A 17,173-nucleotide genomic window follows, 5' to 3' on the forward strand; every position below is an offset into this window, starting at 1 on the left:
CAGTAGTTTTTCTTTACAAATTTCTACCAATAGATATTACTTACTGTGCATGTTAAAATCATTCAAGAAGTGTTTTTTTTTTCTTTTAGTGTGTGTTTTATTTGGAGAAAATCTCTCCCAGTGGCGTAATAGAGTTTGTCAACATTGCTTCTTGGGTGAAAAGCATGATTCATAGTCATTAATTTTCTTGTTTCCCTTTGAAGAATGTCTAATTGAGCTTGTGCCTAATCAATTATACCTGTAATATATTGAATTATTGGAACAGTCCAAGTGTTTATGGCTTTAATTATGTTCCTACATTTAATTTTCTTCCCAAAAGTTCTTTGATTAATTTTCTATAATTAAAGTCAGTACTCCTTTTTAAGTAGCTCTTGTAATATGCCAAGTGTTTCTATTAATACTTCGTATTTGTATCCTTCTTGTGGCACCCTTTTTAAAAAAAATTATTTGAAATCCACCAACTACAGGATGAAGGTGTGAGAATGACCCATCCAGAATTCAATACCCTAGGGAGAATCAATGCATCATACTAGCTTTTAGACAGACAGCTAACTTAATATGTTTTAACAACATTATATTCATAGATAAATCTGGGGTGTACCACGGCAATGTGTATAAAAAGCAATATGATGGATTACATGAAATAATATGTTTAGTTCATTCCTGGTATTGAATCAGTTATCCCATTACATTCAGCCTGCATGCATAACAAAACAAAATTATATTTATTAGCCAAATTTGGGATTAAAAGAAGGGAGATGCCATTAGATTTAGAATAAATATAGCATCAGAATGTTTTCATTCACGATGGTATGGCAGCAAATTATTCTGTTCAGCATGAAATCATAGTGATGCAGGCATCTACAAAATCATAGTAAGTTATCAGGTGAAATCTCTTTATCTTGCTAATAGAGTGTTAATGCCTGATGGAATTCATGACACTTCATTCATCAATTATCTTTGCTCTCATCAGCCTAAAGCCTGTCATTGGACTCATGATTATGATGATTTATTGCTGCATTGCATTAACACATAGTTCTCTGAAAAAGTCCGAAATCTACGTTTTTCTCCAGAATAATGAGCATATGCTCTTGTGGAATAGTTTCATGGACTGCAAGAATAACTTAAGAGTTACTTCATACGTAATTACATTATTGGAATATCTTCAAGAACATTGATGTTGAAAGTAATTGTAAATTCATTTATGTCTATGACTTGATATTTTTATTTCAAGACCATAACTACAGCATCTCCTTATTAAAAAGAAAGTCCGAAGGTGGAAATTTTGCTGAGCTAATTGTAGATAATTGCTTGCCTTTACATACTATTGTTCCAAATCTATACAATTGTCTCATATAATGAATCTTTTGTCTACATAAAGAGTTAATTGTAGTTTTTAAGATGTTAGAAAAAACAGTTTCCAAATTGTGACAGTTGTACTGTCTTGAGGCCCCTGAAATAATTGTGATCAATTATGACAGTGTGATTGATCAAAATACGTCACAAAAATATTTTTTGACATCCTGTGTTACATAAGACACAAAATATTTAAGTTGATTTTCAAAATGTCAGTAAAACACAGATCCAAGAAAAGAATTTGATCAGCTTTGATCTTGCTGTTAATGGATCTTCTTTTATCCTTTCTTACCATGGTTGGCAGATAAAACTCTCTGAAATATAATAGCATTTATAATTTACAAAAATTAATGGTGTCCTCAATGCAACGAGACCATAATATAGCAATTCCTGGTTGGAGCTTTCAGAAAAGGTGACTTTAGACTGTAAGAGATACTGCAGTGCTGCTTCTCATGTTTGGCGCACCTCATCTTATTACTTCTTCTATCAAACAATTTCTTAGTTATTGTCCATCAGAAATATTAAATTTTATGCATTCTTTTCTAGTGCCTGATCTCATGTGAAATTATAAATCATTAACCACTAGGGATCCTATAATCTGTTATTTTTTTTCCAGCAATAAACCTTTTCTAGAAAGATGTTTGAGACTAAAGTAGTGACAAAAAGGCCTTTTATTAATGTTTAAAATCCAAAGAACGTTTCACTTTAAAGTTTTTATTTTTCAATTAAAGATTGGTCCATAAAATTGAATTTTAAAAGAAAAAAAGCTAATAAAACTTCAAATTAGCCTTATCTTACATTGGCTGAATCAAATGATATAAATTATGCTATTAAATTATAAAAATGAATAACATATTGCCTTTATACAAGATGCTATTAACGTATTTTTGAAGCGTCTGATATTTACTGTATGTTACATGTTGAATCCTGACTGCTGCATTCATATTAGGGTGTAGTGTGGCTCTGTCTTGTTTTCTCTCCACTGAATGTTACTTTAAAAATATACTAACTGTCCAATCCTTTTCTAAATATTTCTTAATTGAGAATAGTTCAGTGATTAAAATCGTGTTTCTTTACTTAGGACCAAGGTGTGGAAATCACTGCAGAATATCTGGAAAGATTGTATATATTCTCCCTGATGTGGAGTGTTGGGGCATTACTGGAATTGGAAGACCGTTGGAAGTTGGAGCACTGGCTTCGTAGTCATGAAACTATAAATATTGATCTTCCTCATATCCCAGAAGGAAGTGAAGACACAATGTTCGACTATTATGTTACCAGCGATGGTGTGTGAACTCTCAAAAAGTTGCTATTGCTTATTATCAAACAGGTCTAGATTATATAATGCAGCTAGATCATATATCATAATTTGAGATCTTCTACTGCAGTTTATTCAATAATGACTTCATTTCTTGAACCGAAGAAGCTTCAGCATTTAAAATACCTACTGTATACTTCCATAACCGTCAGTTACTCCAAACCCTATAGAAGTTTATGAAAGGAGCAGTAGAATTTATGTAATTGCTGTTCCTATCCTCTTCTTGGGACACGGTGGCTAAGAAGCTAAGATGCTGAGCTTGTCAATCGAAAGGTCGGCAGTTCAGCGGTTCCCTAGTGCCGCATAACGGAGTGAGCTCCCGTTACTTGTACCAGCTTCTGCCAACCTAGCAGTTCGAAAGCACGTAAAAATTGCAAGTAGAAAAATAGGGACCACCTTTGGTGGGAAGGTAACAGCGTTCCATGCACCTTTGGCATTTAGTCATGCCGGCCCCATGACCACGGAGACATCTTCGGACAGTGCTGGCTCTTCGGCTTTGAAACAGAGATTAGCACCACTCCCTAGAGCCGGGAACGACTAGCACATATGTGCGAAGGGAACCTTTACTTTTTTTTATCATTTTCATAACCTTCTCCTTGTAGAAGTCACATGTGATGCCTAAAACTATGGTACAAGGAGAATGTCAACACACTTTAGCTCTCCAACGGTCCAGTGTTAATAGTCCTCTGCACTGAGATGTGATGACTGTTGACTGAGATTGAGGGGAAGTTAATGTGATTGCCTCCCTCTTCCTCTCTATTTGTAAAGGTTACACATTCTAAATGTTAATAATTTTAAGTTCTGTTTCATTTGCTCTGTGTTTTGCTAAGTTAGTTCTAAATTGGTGAGATACAAGGAATCTTTGACCTACTGTTGGGTAAACTGCAAGGATATATTTCCTAGGGGCTTTTATTTTTTAATAAACTCAGTTTCTACAGCTGAACTTCACCGGCTTGGTAGAAAAAAATATATATCCAGAAATCCAGGATTCTGACAGTGGTGGCAGTGATAACATCTCAGACAGTAATAAGACAGAATGAATAGGCCTTCCCAGTCTCTGGGAAGAATGCTTTGTCCTGCTTTTTCTGATTGGAACAAAGAAGAGTGGCCAGCAAACATATAAATAGAGTTGCTGTTTTCTGTGAATCATGAGAGGTGAGGCTATGGTTTGGGTGATAAGGACTGCTATTTTGATTTGTTTTACATGAGAGAGAAAGAGAAAGAAATTATTTACATACATGCTTAAGTGGCAAAAATGTGCTGCAACTACAATCAGCTATGATAGGAAAGACCAGATTTAATTAGCAATGCTCATTAAATGTTGCTTTTTTTCATTGTTCACTTTGGCAGAGGAGGCAAATGAATACATTGTGCTCTACATGATATAAACAATCGGTTATTCTGAGTACCTTTTTCTAAACCTGAAATATGGGAACTCCGCCAACCTGTGCTGTCCTTTTCTTTGACTCTGAATGGCTTTACATTGGCCATTTTTTAAAATTAAACTGGCACTAGATTTTTCTTCTATACTTACATTGATTTAAATGAGGAAAACGTTCAAAAGTTCTATTAAGCTAATTCCTAAATGTCTTCTTATGTGCTAATTAAATATAGACACAGTACATTAATTAAATAGCAGACATGTTGGAGAAAATTATATTTATATTTTATACAACTATTTTCTTTTATTTTTTACTTAATACTTGGTTATGTTATTTTTTCCATAATTATACATTTCAATCATTTTGCTGGGGTTCACTATGAACAGATGGTGCTTTAACTTGGCTGCCTTTCCATTTTATTTTGAACAACTAATAAGACATAAAATTACAATAAGACCCTTACTTTAACTTAAAGTTCAGATAGATTGTTGTCTGAATTCTAGAAAAATAATTTCTATAATTATTTTTTTTCTGGCTAGGTAAATGGATGCACTGGAATACGTGTGTTGAGGAATATGTGTATCCTACTAACAGTACTCCAGAATATGGCTCTATTTTGGTTCCAAATGTTGACAACGTGAGAACTGATTTCCTTATTCATACAATTGCAAAACAAGGCAAGGTAATATTCTCCTGTTCCATACTGGGATGTTAGCAGAGCTTTAATGAGACAGTGACTTCATGTTAAAATGCTTCTGGAATTGCTATTAGACTGTTAATTGTCCTTATGAACTGGGTAAGGATCAAATGTCTACAGCCACAAAGAAATCTTTGAAGCTCACTAGCAATTTGAATGTTCCCATTCAATGCAACTTTTCTGAATTATTCTTTTTGCCCTTTTGAAGTTCACTCTGATCCATCTTTTAACTTTTAGGATGCTTGCATTATTTGTTTTTTCTCTTTCATTTTTAAAGTTTTGCCTCTAGACTGTCCTGATGATTTTGCTTCACTTTAAGATTAAAACAGTTCTACCAGTAAGAATCTGTAAATATTCTATCCTTCATTTTCCACATGAAGAAAGTAACAAATCGTGTGTTTATTAAAGTCACAAACCTATTTTTGTGTTGCAGTATTAATATTATTGGTAGAACTAATTTTATTTTGGTTATGGATGCACCATACTGCAAAGAATGATCTATTCCTTCATTATTTGAAACAGTTTTGAGATCTGAGCCTTTATCACTACCTTTGACTCTCATATCCCTAAAATCACTTGAATTCTCTTTTCATCTTCAGGCTGTTCTGCTAATTGGTGAACAAGGGACTGCTAAGACTGTCATCATCAAAGGATACATGTCAAAATATAATCCTGAAAATCACATGGCTAAGAGCCTTAACTTTTCATCAGCAACCACTCCTTTCATGTTTCAGGTGAAACTTAGCATATATTTTTCCTTTCCTACAGAAACAGAGGGAACTTTGTAATTCATTGAAAATACACCAGAATAAAAATTAATCAAAAATATTTGAATAAGTAGTAGAGATTCAAATGTTCATAGTTTGCTATTTCCGGTGGTTCTTTGACTTTGATAATAAATTGGTCACTTTTGGGAGAAACCATTCCTTTCATGTTCATATGTTAAATTTCATCTAATTTCTATACTTTGGCCTTGTACACAGTTTTCATTTTTTTCAGGTAACTAATAGCATTATTGTCATATTTAACAAAATAAAATCCTGTTCACCTCCTTAAATCATATGCACAATAAATAATAAAGTGCTTTATGTAAAAGATATTCAAAATAAATAGAAGTCTTTCAGAAATCATACCTTGGCCAAATCCATAGTGCAATAGTTCAAAAAATTATACTTTCATTTATACTTTTGTCTCCAAAAATACATATGCAATAGAATTATATGTACATATAGTGCTCGAGTTATGACCCCAATTGAGCCCAAAATTTCTGTTGTTAACTGAGAAATTTGCTAAATGAGTTTTGCCCCATTTTATGACCTTTCTTGCCACAGGTGTTAACTGAATCACTGCAGTTGATAAGCTAGTAACAGAGTTGTTAAGTGAATCTGGCTTCCCCATTGAGTTTGCTTGTCAAAAGGTTGCAATAGGTGCTCACATGACCTTAGGACACAGCAACATGTGAACCAGTTGCCAAGCATCTGAATTTTGATCACATGATCATAGGGATGCTAAAAAGGCCGCAAGTGTGAAAAATGGTCACAGATCACTTTTTTCAGTGCTGTTGTAACTTTGAATGGTCACTAAATGAACTGTAGTAAGTCGAGGGCTATCTGTGTGTCTATTGTAAAACAAATTGAATTGAGTTGGAATAGATATCTCTGAAATAATTTTGGAATTGTAGCCTTAGAGTGCAGTTCTATATTTTAATTCCACTAATTCTGCCTTAGATACGTTGACTGAACATTCAGGCAGTCACATAATAGAGGAAGGTAACACTATCATGCCTGGAATGGAATAGCATAGACCTTTGCAAGATGTTTCTCATATTGACTTAAATGGGATGATTTGTTTTCGAAGTAAATATCTTGACACTAATAACTGTCAAAGTCACCAGAGGAGGGCAGTAGTATGTAGTATAAGTTAGCATCCCTTGATGTTTGTGTGCCACTTGAGAATCATTTATCACTACAACTTTTTCTGGAAGAAGAGATTTTGTGTTGTGTCCGTCTTTTTTTCTTTCAGAGCAGGTAATGGCAAAATTCCTTTCTCCTCCTTCCCCTCACTTTGGGAATATGGGATTGTTCTGTTCAACCCTTTGAAGCAAGGAAAGACTTTTAATATCCGAATTGACCAGGAATATTTTATTTTTTATTGGAGTCTCGATATTGAAGGATTTACTGACTTAAGGGTTTTAAATTGTATATTACATTTCTTCTTACAGTTGCTTGAAGTCCTTTAGCTCTAAGCAAACAGTTTGCAGAACAGATAGCCTTCCCTTTAGTGATTATGAAAAGATACTTACAGTAAGTTTTTCTATAAACTTGTGTGTTTCTTGCAGCGCACAGTAGAAAGCTATGTGGACAAGCGCATGGGCACAACATATGGTCCTCCCGCAGGAAAGAAAATGACGGTTTTCATAGATGATGTGAATATGCCTGTAATCAATGAATGGGGAGATCAGGTCAGATACTTGTATCAATACTTCACATCGCTCAATGAAACATGCTGACTTTGAGAAGTAGTTAAGCTCAAGATTATCGTTTTGCTCAGATTTGTTAATATTGGAGCACAATTAAATAATGCATGAGTTCCTTACATGTCAGCAGAGAATAATTTCTGATTTTATTCTGAATGACAAACATCTTAGATTAATTTGGGTAGTTTGCTAAGGCTTAAGAGGAATCACAAAGTTTCTCACTGGGACTTGTGTTTCTATCTTTATGATAATAGTATACTACTCATGGGCTTTTATAGGCATAGTTATTCAGTACGTCTACACCAGGTGTGGGTTCTACTTACCTTTACTACCGGTTCGCATCGTGCCCATGAAGTCTCTGCGCATGTGCAGATCACTTTTGGTGGCATTCGGATCAATGGGCGGAGCCTCCCACCAGTTTTACTACCAGTTCTATAGAACTGGTCTGAACTGGGGGCAATCCACCACTTGTCTACACCTATCCTTCATTTACAAACCCTCAGAATAATTTCAGAAAGATTCGTGCTTGACCTAACTTCTTACGCCTGCAGCTTTTTATAACTAACCAGTACTGCCTCTATCTGACCAATAATGGAGAGCATAAATAGATAGCCAGCCAGTGCCCTGCTCTAATCCTATCCTTTCTTCATTTTGAAATTTTATGGGGCAAATTTGAAATGAAAAAGATGTGTGAGGGTAAGTATCAAAATCGCCTTTTTGCTCAATCTTAGAAGATTAGACTCTTAAAATCTTAGAACCTAATCTTGCGTAGCTTCTTCTCCAAAAACACTACACTACTAACCAGAGCATATAAAACATTTTTGCTAGACCAATTCTTGAATATAGCTCGACTGTCTGGAACCCATATCACATTTCTGACATCAATACAATTGAACGTGTCCAGAAATATTTTACAAGAAGAGTTCTCCACACCACTGAATACAACAAAATACCTTATGCCACCAAACTTGAAATCCTGGGTTTAGAAAATCTAGAACTATGCCGCCTTCGACATGACCTTAGTTTAACTCATAGAATCATCTATTACAATGTCCTTCCTGTCGAAGACTACTTCAGCTTCAATTGCAACAATACACGAGCACACAATAGATTTAAGTTTAATGTTAACCGCTCCAATCTTGATTGCAGAAAATATGACTTCAGTAACAGAGTTCTTAATACTTGGAATACACTACCTGACTCTGTGGTCTCTATCCAAATCCCCAAAGCTTCAACCAAAAACTGTCTACTATTGACCTCACCCCATTCCTAAGAGGTCTGTAAGGGGCGTGCATAAGAGCACCAGCGTGCCTACCGTTCCTGTCCTATTGTTTCCTTTTGTTATATCCAATTAATATAGTTATTACATACTCATGCTTATATATATGCTTATATATTGTTTAGTTATTTCATGCTTATGCTTATATATACTGTGTGACAAAATAAATAAATAAATAAAATAAAAATAAATTAATGTGACACTATTATGGCAGTACAGCAATTTACCAGCTACGGAGATGGAGACAGCCCAAAAATATTTGATGAGGCAGGAGTCATGCCACTGAGAAATTGCATCCCTCAAATCCTCAGTGTTCTAGCAGGATCATTGACTATATTGCCTAACGGGAACAATAACAGATATTTATGAAGATGTAGAGCCATCCAGCAATGGTACAAGTGGGATATGTGCTGCATTAAACAGAATTTCTTTTTAAACCCAAATGAATAGTGTCTGGTCAAAATAGGTTTTATTTTGTAATCGGTAAAAATCAAATAGAAAAAAAGAGTTTTATAACCCAACTTCCTTGATTCACCTAATAGATTCATCTCAGGAAAAGTTTTTGACTATTCCATATTGGGTCCCAAGGTGATCTTTTTAGGATGATTATAAAAAACACATTATTCCATAGGGCCTTTAGTGGTTGAAGGCCTTTTTCTATATGCAAACTAAAAAATGGTGGGATTATTATTTAGTTATGTGATTTTGTTTTGGATTTAATAATTAATCAATTGTATTTACTGTAGTTTACAATGAGTGCTTTAACTAACTGTATAGTTGTAAGTCATTGGGAGTCTGAATAGATTAGGCAGCATACAAATCCAATGACTGACTCACTGACTGACTGACTGATTGACTGGTTTCAGCAATAGATAGGTTGGTCATAAACCAGGAAATCCACTTATGATTGTGCTTGCTTTTAATACGGCATTTCGAGTTTTACACTTTGTCTAGCATAGTGTTTCTTAAAGTATGGTCCTAGGATCCCTGGGGATCCCCCAAAAACGTCTCAGGAGTCTGTGAAATTAAAATTATTTTCCAGCCCATGCTGAAAAACAATGCAATATTAAAATCACAACCATTCATGAGAAGTGGTAGTGGCAGCAAGTAGATCAATTTTAATTTTTAATTTGGTAAAAAAATAATAAATCCATACAAACAAATGCTCTTTTGGGGTCCTTCATAATTTTTACAAGTGAAAAGGGGAGAGTTACGTGAAATGAAAATGGCTTTGTGAAAGCAGAGCTGATGATTGAGGCAAAGACTAAGGAATTAGTGACCAGATCAGTTCCTTGGTGGAACCTCTTTAGGTTCCATGGAACCTCTTCATCTCTTTATTGCTGCCTTCTGGTTTGCTACATTCTGTTGCTGGCATTCTTGAGAACCTGATGTTCTTGCTTCCAATTTCTGGTCAGAACCTTATGAATCAGGATTAGAAATGATAAGAGCTGCATCTGTTATATCTCTGCTGGAACTGGGGTGTTGTTACATCAATTTGTCCTTCTTCAAAAGAATGGAAGACATAAAGATATGCCCAGCTGGGTCCCTACATAGAGATAAGAAACTCACTGGGAAAATTATATTTATTTATTTATTTATTTGTTCATATTTTTATACCGCCCTTCTCTGAAGACTCAGGGCGGTGTACAGCCAATAAAACGACAGAAATCCTAAACAAATTAAAATACTATAACAAATTTAAAAATCTGATTCGACCGCTGTATACTTAAAATATTAGCTAAAATTTTATCAAAAACTAAAACCCTATTAAAACCCTATTAAAACCCACTAAAACCCCCATACTAAAATCAATCAGGCCAGCCCCGCCTGGTGAAAAAAGAAAGTCTTGAGCTCGCGTTTAAAGGTCCGGAGATCAGGGAGGAGACGGAGTCCCACCGGCAGCTCATTCCATAGAGCCGGGGCCCCCACAGAGAACGCTCTTCTCCTGGGGGCCGCCAGCCGCCAGCCAACAGGATATAATAATTTAATAATATAGGATTATCATTTAGAAAGGCTATGGTGGAAAGAAGAGACAGTAAAATCCATTCCATTGTTTTATGCATATAATCTGCTGTATAAACGTAGATGTCTGCAAAAATAGTCGATCGGGTGTTTTTAATTCTAAAACCTTTCTTGCAGGTCACTAATGAGATTGTTAGGCAACTGATGGAGCAAAATGGGTTTTATAATTTGGAGAAACCTGGCGAGTTCACCAACATTGTGGATATCCAGTTTTTGGCTGCCATGATACACCCTGGTGGTGGACGAAATGACATCCCTCAGAGATTGAAGAGACAGTTTTCTGTGTTTAATTGCACCTTGCCTTCTAACCCATCCATTGACAAGATTTTTGGTAAAACAGGGTGGCTATTTAGTCTTGTTGCTCATTAGGTAGCACTTAGTGTTTGTTTTGCGTTGAAAAGCTAAGAGAAGTGAAAAATTTGAGGGGAGATGTAAATAATACCTTCCACTGCATGAGCAGACGCATTAAAATTGCAGCATTAGTATTAAATTGTTAATATCTGTCATTATTTTCAAAACAGTGCCAAAACAAAAGAGAGAGGAACCCCCCCCCCAAAACCACAGAAACATAACTATAAAAAGTATGAACAGAAAAGGTTAGCTCTCTTAAACTAAAGGAATGAATTTATACGGGAGATCAGTGATTTGGGAAATGTATATTAAAATAGATTTCCTGGGGTATTTGGTTTTTAACAATGTACATTGGTGGAGATTGCAAAAGGAAATTCAGTGGTTGTTGTTTTTTAATCCCTCTATATATTATGTCTGTCCGTAGTATTGGCATGTATATTTTGGGCAAATTATGTTCTTCAGGCATTTTTAAACAAGTGCATTCATTCGCTAGGTATCACAATATGATATTTTAATTAATTAATATTTTAATTAATTTAATTTATTTAAAGTGTTTCTACACTGTTCTCAGTTAACAAATCTTAATGTGATTGGATGACGTTGTTCAGTGGTATAGGTAAGATGTGGAAGTGGATGGATTTCTTAGATTATCTAACTTGAATTCTCCAGGTGTGATTGGCACAGGTCATTATTGTAGCCAAAGAGGCTTTTTGGAAGAAGTAAGAGCAACAGTTGCTAAGCTGGTCCCATTAACCCGGCGGTTGTGGCAAATGACCAAGATCAAAATGCTGCCAACTCCGGCCAAATTCCATTATGTGTTTAATCTCCGGGACCTTTCCAGGATCTGGCAAGGAATGCTTAATACTATTTCAGAAGTAATCAATGATTCCAGTGTAAGTAATGCATATGTCTTTTTCATATATTAAATTCACATTTTTTATATTGGATGCATTTTTATATTAAATTATAAACATTATACTATAAGAGGTACAGGAACAGAATTATAGACAGCCTCATAAGTAGTAAATACTATTATACTTTAATTGCAAGCACTAAATCTAAATGTATTAATGCAGATACATACACCACCATTTCATTAGAATTCAAGACAGCCAGTTTCTGATTGGTTCTATGTCACATCAAGATGGAACAGGCTTTAATTAATCAATTCTATAAAGAATATTCAGCAGTCTTACCTGAATGAAAAAGTAGTACAATTAGTATGACCATTCGTTCAGCAACTCTTCAAAGACACAACAGTGCTGAACAAATGGTTTTTATGACCGATCCTCGGAGTTCTGACCTTAACAGCACTCCTGTAGTCTTGTGATTGCGATCTGGGCAATCAATTTGCACTTATGACCAGTCACCTGCATGATCACCATTTCGATCCTTTGATGCTGTCTTGTCCAGAAAGGGGAACTCTGCAAAGGAAATTGCAAGTCACTGGGATAAGTCTCTCTCACCCATCCATCCTCCCCTAGTATCTCTGCACTTGTACGGCACTGTCAGTCACCATGCACTTGCTTGCTCCCCCAAGTACTGTTCTCAACCCACACCACATCCTAATTCACCCTCCCCAACATATGTTGTGTGTCTTGTGCACCTTTAAGCATTCTCCCTGATTCCCCCCCATACCGCCATACTTCCTCACTCCCTCACCTAGCAGAAGCCCTAGCAGACTTACCTGTCTCTAGCCTGAGATCTGCAACTTGTTGCTGGCTTCCACGCTGACTTTGTTTGCCTAACAGCCATGGGATTTGGTTAATGGTGGTAATTGGGACATCACTCAGTAATTCTGGACCCAATTGCTATCATAATTTGAGGACCATCTATAGCATGTTTCAAAGACAGACCATTACAAATTAGCTTCATTGGAACTTCTTTAAATCAGACCAATTAAAAATTCACCTGGACAGAGCCAATTGGAACTAGCTTTCTAGAATTCTAGTGACTTGGTTCAATTAGAGATTAGTTTGCTTACAAATATAAGAACTTAGTTCCTGATCACAGCCTGTGGAATAGGCTTTGCCTCTGAAGATAGCAGCCATATTTGGTGAAAAGTCAGGATACCAGAAAATTAGACTATTAGTCAGAATCTCATCACTATTGGACCAAGTGTAGATATTTATGTAATTGAAACCAAATGAAGAGGAGATGAGTTATGAAAAAGGAGTTGACAGAAAGGTTAATTATTATTCTCCAGGAAGGAAACGGGGCAAACTAGTATCACAGGCTGATTTAATATTATATTTACTTAGACCTTTTATTAATGTATGGCATTTTTAGTTCATAGACTAAATTACATTTTTAAAAAGGCACAATCTCTTTATTTTATAGCATTTTGGGGCAACATTTGGAAATAATTTGCCATCTCCTGCTTCTAAAATTGTTGTTTGATTTCTACCTTAGTCTGGGTTTTTCTAACAATTTCTCATCCAAGTAGTAACTGTCGTTATCTCAGGACTACTGGTAAAAAGCTTTCACACATAGAAAATATGCCAAGCATTATATAGGGAAGTTATTTCCTTATTTTAGACTGGAGAGGCACAGAGCAAATGCAATTGTACTGCATTTAGTGGCAGAGAGGAGCTTGAGCAGAGGTCTGCTTTTAGATATTCACAGAGGTGTTTGTGGTAGTTCACCACAGCAGGGAAGAGCAACAAAACTAAATTGAAATGTAAGGGAGCACGCTGTTTTTTTTGCAAAAGGCAATCTGTAAGTGATTTCTGAAAGGAAAAGAAAGGCAAATGTTTTGAATTTTGTACCACTAAGATCATATTTCTTCTTCTCAACTGTTTACATTGACTCTGGACTTAACCCCAGTTAATGGATTCATACAGTACATTGAATTGTAAACTAATGAAGTGAGCTGGGTTTCCACAATTCACTAAGCTGCAAGACTAAGCTTAACATGCTGCATAAAGAGAGTTGCTAGATCATTAGTGAGCCGTGGGTATCATTTCTAACTTAATTCTGAATTGCCCTTGCTCAACCTGAAAGCAGGTAGTTAGGATATATCACATAAATATACGTTTTTTTGTGGGGGGGAATGGAAACCAATTAAAAAGAAATTCTAGAGTCCCTTGTTTTCTTTTCCTTCCTCCGTTCTTAGCTGAAAAAATATACATATACACAGGCAAATACAAACAGATGGTTAGATGCAAGATTTGTGCCTATATCATATATATATTTAAAACATTTTTAAATGTGTAGTTTACTGTCCTAAATAGTGTAGCTGAGGTTGTTTCCCATATTTAATAATGAATGAGTATGAGCAGCACTCTTTCAGTAACAAAATAATCACAAGCAGCATCCTTTTCAAAATAAATATGTATGAGAAGCATCTATTTTGAATGTTGCAAATTCCAACATGGTGAAGCTACACACAGTTATTTTTCTCTTCTCTCTCTGAACAGGTGCTCATTAAGCTATGGAAGCATGAATGTAAGCGTGTTATCGCTGATCGTTTCACAACTCCTGAAGATGTGGAGTGGTTTGATCTGGCACTGGCAAAGCTAATTGAAGGAGAACTTGGTAGTGATAAGGCAGCATTAGTGGCGCTCAATAAGGAAGCTTTCTTTGTTGATTTCTTAAGAGACGCACCTGAAGCAACAGGTAAACTTAGTCTAAAATGAAAAAAATATGTGCCTGATATTAGTAATAGATTTGGGCTTGGAAATGCAAAACAATTATACTTTCAAAACCTCATAACTATTGATAAAATTTAATTAAGGAGGTGGTGGAGGAGAAAAAATTGTTTGCAGGAGAGGTTGCAGCTTTGTGGGGAAGTCTATCCTTTTTTCCATGCTGAAACCAAATATTTTTTAATCTCCATACCTAGCATCTTGGCTTTAAAATTGTCTTTTAATGTCTATAGAATCTATTTTCATATGCATGGAATGGAAATGGTCACTGCTGATCCCACAAAATAGGGACAAGCTAAGGAATTCTTCAAGACTGGTTCATATAAGTATTGGATAAGCCAATACTTTCTCAGTAGAGGAAGTCCCAGTTAGCTCCCAGTTAGTATGAAGGAATTATATACAATTCATCAGAAATCCTACAAAGTTATTTACTGATGTGATAAGCACCACTCCATAAAGATCTGCTAAATTATACCCATTTCCTCAGTAGCTTTAAAGTGTGAATATAGGAAGAAAAATTTGCCCAGAGACATTCTGGATGATTGTTATGTTTGGCAGTTGAGATGATTAGAAGGGGCAGAAGAAGTAAAAGCAGGTTGATTTGCATGAGTTGCTGACAGTATGAGCTTCGAACTAAGTCTGTCTTCAGTCTATTTTATAGTCCAGTTGCAGAATGCAAGATATCACCACCATTTAATTCAGAATGTATAATTCCAAGGATCCTAACTTTGAATAGATTTCCAGTGAATTCAGACTTGTGATAAGACTATGCTTGGAATTTTAGTCTTTGTATATGATGTTTTAAAATGGCTGTCATTAAATATAAAGGAAGTACCTTCTAGGAGAACATATATGGATTCTCACTGATATGAGTCATGACAAAGGTCTGTGATACAGTATCTTCCACACCATTTGATAAATCTCTATCTTCAAAAAATAAGTAGGAAAGCTATAAACAATCCTTTATAAGAAATAAGTTATATATTTTCTTTAAATGGAAACACATTTTATTTCATACTAGGTCTGAAGGAAAAGTCTTTCAAAGGTAAGCTAGAGGCTTCTGATCTTGTCAGGTTTGCCTCATTTCTTCTAAGAGTTTGAGTTCTGCACTTAGGAGTTCATCTTTAATTTCATAGATGTCAATGTACCAATCACGGCTAGTTGTAGACAAGATAATCATTTTTATTTCTGTTTTGCTTTAATACATAGTCTTAATGGGGAATAATTTCTTAGATACATAGCATGCTTCTCAAATAGTTGAGCCAGCAATCTGATAAAGCTGAAACTAAGCATTGTGATGTTGTTGAGAAAATATAAATATTCCAGCCTTATAAACAATATGGAAAAAATATATTCTCAACATAGGATAAAATAGTTGGTAAAGCCAGGTGTCATAATACATAAAAAAAATCCTAAAAGACTTGAAATATCCTTCAACTGGCATTTTAAAAAAATCTTTCCTTTGTCAGAGAAAGCACTGCTTAATTTTATTGAAGATGCTTTAATGCTTGATTCAGCTTTTGAGATTAGTTTCCTTTGAGCAATTAACTGTAGTACTAGCATTTTGTTTTGCATGGTTCAAAAACTATTATAGCGCAAAGTATCTTTTATTTAAATTAATTTAGTTGACGTAGTATGCAAATACGGCATTTTGAAAAATGACTGAGTGTCACCTTGGGGATGACCTTCTCTGAACTTGCAAATATGCTTTGAAACCTTTTTTATTATACCAGTATTCGTATTGCTAAGCATTACTTCAACGTTCAGGAGCTTTTTCCACAAATCAAGATGTATTGACATTTTCTCGTAAAGAGGGGACATTAATTGGCCAAGTCTTCACTTTAGGAGGGAGTTATAAGAACATGACTTGAATGTATGAAAATAATTGTTGTATGTAAAGTCTTGCTTTCTATGTTTGCTTTTTTTAATGGCCCACTTTTATAGACAGAGTGGTTACAATATATAACTCAGCTTCCAGTTTCTCCATAGGTGCTGCAGGTATTTCTCCATTCCTAGCAAGTCATCTATACCAGGGATCCCCAACCCTGGGCCGCAACCCACTATTGGGCTTTGGCCGATTTGGAACCGGTGTGTGTGTGCAGCTCCACTTGTGCGAGCAGTGGACGTGTACATGCAGCTCCATTTCTGCAAGCAGCAGGTGTGTGTGTCTGCTACTTGTGCAAATGAAGCTGCACAGACATGTGCTTGCTCGCCAATCATGTGTATCCATTCGCTCTCCCTCCCCTTCCCTCCCTGCCAGTCTGCAAACAGAGAAATGTTGGGGATCGCTGATCTACACATCTTGTTGTCTCTGTTCTTGCTTTTCCTACTGCATTATGTCATCCAGCTTTAGTTTATCTCTTCTCTTCATATTTAGTCTCTTATCATTTCTTCTCAGTAATTTCCAAACTCTAAGCTGAGAAGTAATACCATGCCATGAAAAAAAATGTATTACAAAAGAGTTGTGATTAATTGGGACTCTGGAACATATATTTTGGCATTTAAGATTTCGGCATATGATATTAAATTATATTTTCTTCTAGAGAAAGCAGCCAACTGGGACAAATTGGAGAGAATGCAAGGAAGAAATAATTTGGTTAATTTGTTTGTGCACTGCTATGTATAATTGGATTGGAAGAAGTATG

The 17,173-nt window shown here is 35.5% G+C and overlaps 1 protein-coding gene across 1 annotated transcript in view; it reads left to right on the forward strand.

The window, feature by feature from the left end:
* Nucleotides 1-17,173, forward strand: part of DNAH5 (dynein axonemal heavy chain 5) — a 173,963-nt gene that overhangs the window by 78,875 nt on the left and 77,915 nt on the right. Inside the window, exons 45-51 of the mRNA XM_058177601.1 lie at nucleotides 2,438-2,642; nucleotides 4,596-4,738; nucleotides 5,353-5,487; nucleotides 7,092-7,214; nucleotides 10,648-10,861; nucleotides 11,551-11,774; nucleotides 14,301-14,499. Coding sequence (XP_058033584.1) covers nucleotides 2,438-2,642; nucleotides 4,596-4,738; nucleotides 5,353-5,487; nucleotides 7,092-7,214; nucleotides 10,648-10,861; nucleotides 11,551-11,774; nucleotides 14,301-14,499 — 1,243 coding nt within the window. The remainder of the gene's footprint in view (nucleotides 1-2,437; nucleotides 2,643-4,595; nucleotides 4,739-5,352; nucleotides 5,488-7,091; nucleotides 7,215-10,647; nucleotides 10,862-11,550; nucleotides 11,775-14,300; nucleotides 14,500-17,173) is intronic.

This window comes from Ahaetulla prasina, chromosome 3 (genome assembly GCF_028640845.1).
Source record: "Ahaetulla prasina isolate Xishuangbanna chromosome 3, ASM2864084v1, whole genome shotgun sequence".
Classification (NCBI taxonomy): Eukaryota; Metazoa; Chordata; class Lepidosauria; order Squamata; family Colubridae; genus Ahaetulla; species Ahaetulla prasina.